The following is a 6,989-nucleotide window of genomic DNA, read 5'->3' on the forward strand; positions in this document are numbered from 1 at the left end:
TCTCTGGACTACATTTGTTTTGTAGCCATAAGGGTTTTTTCCTTTGTGTTCTCATGGCTGATTCCTATTAGATTGATGGAATGAGAAGTGAGGGTCTGGTTTTTGATGTTTGATGCTGACAACTTAATGTTCATCCCTCTCCTCTTGTGCACAGGTGGGAAATTTATAAAGTAGTGATTTTCACTATTTTGATGTGTGTGAGAGATTGAAACCACACAAACCTGTCCTGCTGAGCAGGGCCCTCTTTGACCTTGTCATGGATGAACAAAAAGAACCAGAACTAGGCTCTTTAGTTGGTGTGGACCACCCATTCCTGACTTGGTGAAAACTCTCAAGAGACTATACAATGAACTGACACACTATTTCATTGTCCCTCTTTGTGTGTGCCTTCATCAGCCTGGACACCTGTACCAAGGTATGGTGGGATCCCTATACATGTGCATGATGTCAGCTGCTATTGGTCAGCATGAACATGGAGTCGAGTCTATGACCATCACCAATGGGGGCCCTTGTCTTCTGGCATTGGCTTCATATGCCTCTGGTGCCCACTGTTCAGCCCGTATGTGCCCTGCTGCTGGCCGGCTTGGACTCTGAGCTGAGTGGGGCTGGGCTACACTGTTGGGTCCAGCAGAACGTCTGGGTGGATTTAACTGATATGGATCATGAAGATTTGATGATTCAACTATGATTCATTAGGATAAATGCCAGCAATTATTGTGACGTTCTGCCTTCTGTGCATGTGAAAACGTTTTCCTCCTTTTACAGCAAGCCTCTGCAATTCACATAGTTAAGAGGTCAGCACAGAATCATGAAGGAAGGGACACTCCCAGAGGGAAACTGCTGTTTGGAGAGTTAAACCACACCTGACAGGAAACCAACAGTTAATCCACATCTGCCTCTGATCTCAAACTGAACCAAATAATGAGTGTGCCTTTAGTGCCCCCTGGTGTCCTGAGCATCCCCTGCAGCTCAGCCTTCTTGTCTCCCTGTGGGAAGTTTGTGTCTGGGCTCCCACTGACTTCCTCTCACTGTGTCGCTTGCACAGTAATACACGGCCGTGTCCTCGGACTTCAGGCTGTTCATTTGCAGGTAGAGCTCGTTCTTGGCATTGTCTCTGGAGATGGTGAATCGGCCCTTCACAGAGTTGGCGTAGTATGTGCTACTACCACCAGTACTAATTGCTGAGACCCACTCCAGCCCCTTCTCTGGAGCCTGGCGGACCCAGTGCATCCAGTAGCTACTGAAGGTGAATCCAGAGGCTGTGCAGGAGAGTCTCAGAGACCCCTCAGGCTTCACCAAGCCTCCACCAGACTCCACCAGCTGCACCTCACACTGGACACCTGCAAACACAAGATACCAGGTCAGGAAACTTGCCCATCCACTGTATCTCTCAGATGTATCTACTCACATACTCAGTGTCTTCAATCTCTATAGATTACCTGTTAAAACAGCAACAAGGAAAACGCAGCTGAGCCCAAACTCCATGGTGAGAGTTCTGTGTTCTGTCCTGAGATGGGACTGAGAGCACGTGGAAATCCTGGTTTGGGCTGGTGTCCCAGAGCTGCAGACTTGGGGCTGGGCTACTTTTCATCAGCAGAGGAGCACTATTTGCATGTCCTTCTTCTATATAGGGAGCTCTGGGGCTGGATGGTGACATTAAGGACATGGGCCCAGAGTGTGGCATGTCTAAGGGTGTATGTCTGTTAACAGTTATTCCCCACATTTAAGCCTGTGTCTTCGCCCTGAGCCAACTGCTCCATGAGATGTATACATGGCCTAGAAGTGTAAATTTTCATAAATCAGAGATATTTAAAATGATATATATCTTTGAAAATCTCAAGTAATGAACACACCAAGGAAATTCAATACTCATGACAACAGGGAGCATTAAAAGTGCAGGAGGTTCCTATTCACGTCACGGGAAGTTCCGTCTGTCCTATTTCTTCTCCAAAGCAGTCTGAGTAAGAACTAAGAACAGAGTGACTCTAGAGCTCATGGATACCGTGTTGGAGGAGCAGGAGGGTCTGTGTTGTTCTTTGGGAGAAAAAAGAGTGAACTCTCCAGAGAAGCAGATAGAGATCCTGGGACCTGTTTCTTTATTGGAGTTTAGTGCTGGACATGCAGCACCTCTGCTGCCTCATTTTTCATTCCCCATAGTTTGTGGTAAAACGAGGTTGAAACATGTGGGATACAGAAGATACTCAGTCATGACTAGATGTGCTTAGGCGAAGATTTTTGTAGAAATTGAGAAGTAAGTGTGTTGAAATTTTAGAAATTAGATTAAGGAAAACCTGGGTGGAAACCACTAATAGAAAATAAGAGATATAAATAAAATCATAGTTTATATGAAAGCCTTATTTTCTTTATCATTGATTATAGGAGGAATAAATCATTCAAATAACCTCCCATTACTGGAGCTTGTGGATCTGACATTATATTACACTGTTTGTCATTGCAGGTTCAGCCAGATGCTCTCTATTAGTTGTGTGTTTCCATGGATGGCTAATGTAGCTTTATCAGGGAGCAGGGGACAGGATAGAATGAACCCCCTGATTCTTTGAACATTAATTTCAGAAGAAACATCTCTCTCTTGCAGTCTATAATTATGTCTGCAGTGTCCCATGAGAGTTTGTCACCATGGCCACACAGTGTGGGTGTCCTCTGAATTTGAACCTGATGTACTCATAGTATAGATGTGCAAAATGGCAAAAGGAACTCCATGCATGGGGGTCAATTACATGGACGTTGAGTGTGAACCTGGTTTGAACTGACACTTTTACTCTGACTTCCATTATATACAAGAAAAATATGTGTACATTGCAGTGCAGGGCATGTGATAATTCTGTTGACATAGGAATAGAACACAGGCTGAATGTGGGTCTTCTATTGTCAAGGGTGTCCCCACGCTGCTCCCTGCTGTGAGATGACATCAGTACTGGCCCAGAGACAGGGGCACTCACAGGGCTTTGATCTCAGGTGAGGAGAATCCACAGGATCTCAGCCTGAGGGAGGGCTGAAAGAAGGCTGTGATGTCACAGACTGGGCTGGAACCTAGATTTTGCTTCCAGAATGTCATTTTTGCGATGCTGGGCCAGAGACAAGAATGCAGAAATCACCCCTTTACTTGCATTTCTTACTTTTCCCACCGCACAATTCCAATTTTCTGAATGTACTAGAACTGGTAGACATCACCTCATCAAAATCCCCAAAAGTAACCCTGAGCAAGGATTCCCAGATGAAGCTTTGGTGAAATACTACATTCAGAGGACAAGGAAGCTCCAAATGTGTCTCCTGCGCAATCACAACAAACAACAGGAGCCCTTTCTGCAGCATCTTCTCTGCCTCTTCCCCGCAGTTTATCTGGTCTTCTGAAACCTTCCCTGAATTTCTTTTTTTTTTTTAATTTGTATTGTTATTCAATTACAGTTGTCTGCACTTTCTCCCCATCCCTCCACCCCACCCCAGTTAATCCCACTTCCTTCCCCGACCTCTACCCTCCTCCTTGATTTTGTCCATGGGTCCTTTATATAGCTCCTGTAAACCCCTCTCCCCACTATCCCCTCCCCACACCCCCCTGGCTATTGTTACATTGTTCTTAATTTCAATGTCTCTGATTATATTTTGTTTGCTTTCTTCTTTTGTTGATTATGTTCCACTTAAAGGTGAGATCATATGGTATTTGTCCCTCACTGCGTGGCTTATTTCACTTAGCATAATGCTCTCCAGTTCCATCCAGGCTGTTGCAAAGGGTATAAGCTCCTTCTTTCTCTCTGCTGCATAGAATTCCATTGTGTAAATATACCACAGTTTTTGGATCCACTCGTTTGCAGATGGGCACTTAGGTTGCTTCCAGTACTTGGCTATTGTAAATTCTGCTGCTGTGAACATTGGGGTGCATAGGTTCTTTTGGATTGCTGTTTCAGGGATCTTAGGATATAATTCCAGCAGCAAAATTGCTGGGTCAAAGAGCAGTTCCATTTTCAGTTTTCTGAGGTAATTCCATACTGTTTTCCACAGTGGTCTTACCAGTCCTAGGGTTCCCTCCTCTCCAACAATGTACTAGGGTTCCCTCCTCTCCAACATTTGTTAGTTGATTTGTTTTTGTTGACCAGTGTGAGAGGGTACCTCATTGTGGTTTTAATTTGCATCTCTCTGATGGCTAGTGATGTTGAGCATCTTTTCATATGTCTCTGGACCCTCTGTATGTCTTCCTTGGAGAAGTGTCTGTTCAAGTCCTTTGCCCACTTTTCAATTGGGTTGTTTGTCTTCCTGGAGTGGAGTCGTGTGAGTTCTTTATATATTTTGGAGATCAGGCCCTTGTCTGAGGTATCATTAGCAAATATGTTTTCCCATACTCTTGGTTCTCTTTGTAATTTGGTGCTGTTTTCTTTAGCCATGTAGAAGCTTTTTATTTTGATGAGGTCCCATTTGTTTATTCTTTCCTTTATGTCCCTTGCTTTAGGGGACATGTCTGTGAGGATGTTGTTGCGTGGAATGTCTGAGATTTTCCTGCCAATGTTTTCCTCTAGAACGTTTATGGTTTTACGACTTATATTTAAGTCTTTTACCTACTTTGAATTTATTTTTGTGTATGGTGTTAGCTGGTGATCGAGATTCATTTTTTTTGCACGTGGCTGTTCAGATCTCCCATTACCATTTGTTGAAGAGGCTATTTTTGCTCCATTTTATGCTCCTGCCTTCTTTGTCAAATATTAATTGACTGTAAAGACTTGGGTTTCTTTCTTGGCTCTCTGTTCTGTTCCATTGGTCTATATGCCTGTTTTAATGCCAATATCAGGCTGTTTTGATTACAGTGGCCTTGTAATAGAGTTTGATATCAGGTATTGTGATCCCTCCTGCTTTGTTCTTCTTTCTCAAAATTGCTGCAGCTATTCAGGGTCATTTATGGTTCCATATAAATTTCTGAAATGTTTGTTCTATATTTGTGAAATATGTCATAGGTACTTTAACACGGATTGCATTGAATCTATAAATCACTTTGGGTAGTATGGCCATTTTGATGATGTTAATTCTTCCAATCCATGAGCATGGTACATGCTTCCATTTGTTTGTGTCTTCCTTAATTTCTTTCTTCACTGTTGTGTAGTTTTCTGAGTACAGGTCTTTTACCTCCTTGGTTAGGTTTATTCCTAGGTACTTTATTTTTCTTGTTGCTATATCAAATGGGATTTTTTCCTTGATTTCTGTTTCTGCTGTTTCATTGTTGGTATACAAGAATGCCTTTGATTTCTGAGTATTGACTTTGTATCCAGCTGTTTTACCAAATTCATTCATTAGGTTGAATAGTTTTTTGGTGGAGTCTATAGGATTTTCCATGTACACTATCATGTCATCTGCAAACAGTGACAGTTTCATTTCCTCCTTTCCAATTTGGAAGCCTTTTATTTCTTTTTCTTGTCTGATTGCTATGGCTAGGACTTCCAATACTATGTTGAATAGGAGTGGTGAGAGAGGGCATCCTTGTCTTGTTCCTGATCTTAGTGGGAAAGCTCTAAGTTTTTGTCCATTGAGTATGATGTTGGCTGTAGGTCTCTCACATGTGCCCTTTATTATGTTGAGGAATGCTCCCTCTATTCCCACTTTGTTGAGGGTTTTTATCATAAATGGGTGCAGTACCTTATCAAATGCTTTTTCCACATCTATTGATATGATCATGTAGTTTTTGTCTTTGCTTTTATTTATGTGTTGTGTTATGTTTATTGATTTAAAAATATTATGCCATCCTTTCCTCCCTGGGATGAATCCCACTTGATAATGGTGTATGATCTTTTTAATGTATTGCTGGATGCAGTTTGCCAGTATTTTGTTGAGAATTTTAGCATCAATGTTCATCAGTGATATTGGCCTGAAATTTTCTTTCTTTGTTATGTCTTTATCTGGTTTTGGTATCAGGATGATGTTGGCTTCATAACACGAGTTTGGGAGTCTTGCATCTTCTTGAATTTTTTGAAATAATCTGTGGAGGATGGAGGTTAACTCCTCCTTAAATGCTCTGTAGAATTCTCCTGTGAAACCATCTGGTCCAGGGCTTTTGTGTGTCGGAAGCTTTTTGATTACTGTTTCAATTTCATCATGTGTTACTGGTCTGTTCAGGCTTTCTGCTTCTTCTTCATTGAGTTTTGGAAGGTTATATTTTTCTAGAAATGTATCCATTTCATCTAGGTTTTCAAATCTTCCCTGAATTTCTGATGTGCTTGTGGCAGCACCAGTCCTCGTCTCAGATCCTGACTGTGTATGAGGAAGTCAAGAGGCCCATCACTCTGTCATGTCCTCCGTCCAGCCAAACCACTCCACCCCTCGTGATCTGTGACACACTCGCATGAGGGTCTTGATCCTTTGTCTCTCACACATTAATACTTGAACAAGTCCTTGGCTTTGAGACTGCTCAGCCCCATGTAGTCTGTGCTTAATGACATGTCTGGATTCATGGTGTCTCTGCCCTGGAACTTCTGTGTGGACTTTCTTTTACTATCATCAGGGTGATTCTCCCATCCACTCAAGCCCTGGTCATGGGGTCTTTTGCACTCAGTGCATCCGGTGTCTGATGAAGATGTATGCAGAATCATTCCAGAAGATATTCACTGAGGCCTCAGGTCTCCTCAACTCAGCCCCTGACAGCACCAGCTGCACCTGGGAGTGAACAACTGTGGAGAGGAGACAGGAGGTGCAGAAATGCTCCTGGAACGTCCCTGGTCCCCCAGAACCCATGGACTGGAGAGTTCCTTATCTGCAGTCACTGCCACCAGGAACAGGGCTCTGCAGCTCCAATCCATGGTGAGGGGCTGTGCGGTCAGGACTTCTGTAGGGGGCAGTGTTTATGAGTGATGTTCAAGGCACAGAAAGATGCACATTTAACCTAGTCTACCTCTTCTCACTTGCATATGTATAGGGAAGAGTTTTTCATAGCTGGAGACTTGACCCCATCTGAGAGAAGATGGAAGGCACAGGGACAAGCTATGAGGGAGTCT

General features: G+C 43.1%; 1 gene segment (V, D, J or C); it reads right to left on the reverse strand.

Moving 5' to 3' along the window:
• Nucleotides 1-969: 969 nt before the first annotated feature.
• LOC128779434 (immunoglobulin heavy variable 3-74-like) lies at nt 970-1,583 on the reverse strand. The segment is given in 2 exon segments: nt 970-1,340; nt 1,440-1,583. Coding segments are annotated over 2 exon segments (417 nt in total).
• Nucleotides 1,584-6,989: the final 5,406 nt, after the last annotated feature.

This window comes from Desmodus rotundus, chromosome 10, assembly GCF_022682495.2.
Source record: "Desmodus rotundus isolate HL8 chromosome 10, HLdesRot8A.1, whole genome shotgun sequence".
In the NCBI taxonomy this organism is placed as follows: domain Eukaryota; kingdom Metazoa; phylum Chordata; class Mammalia; order Chiroptera; family Phyllostomidae; genus Desmodus; species Desmodus rotundus.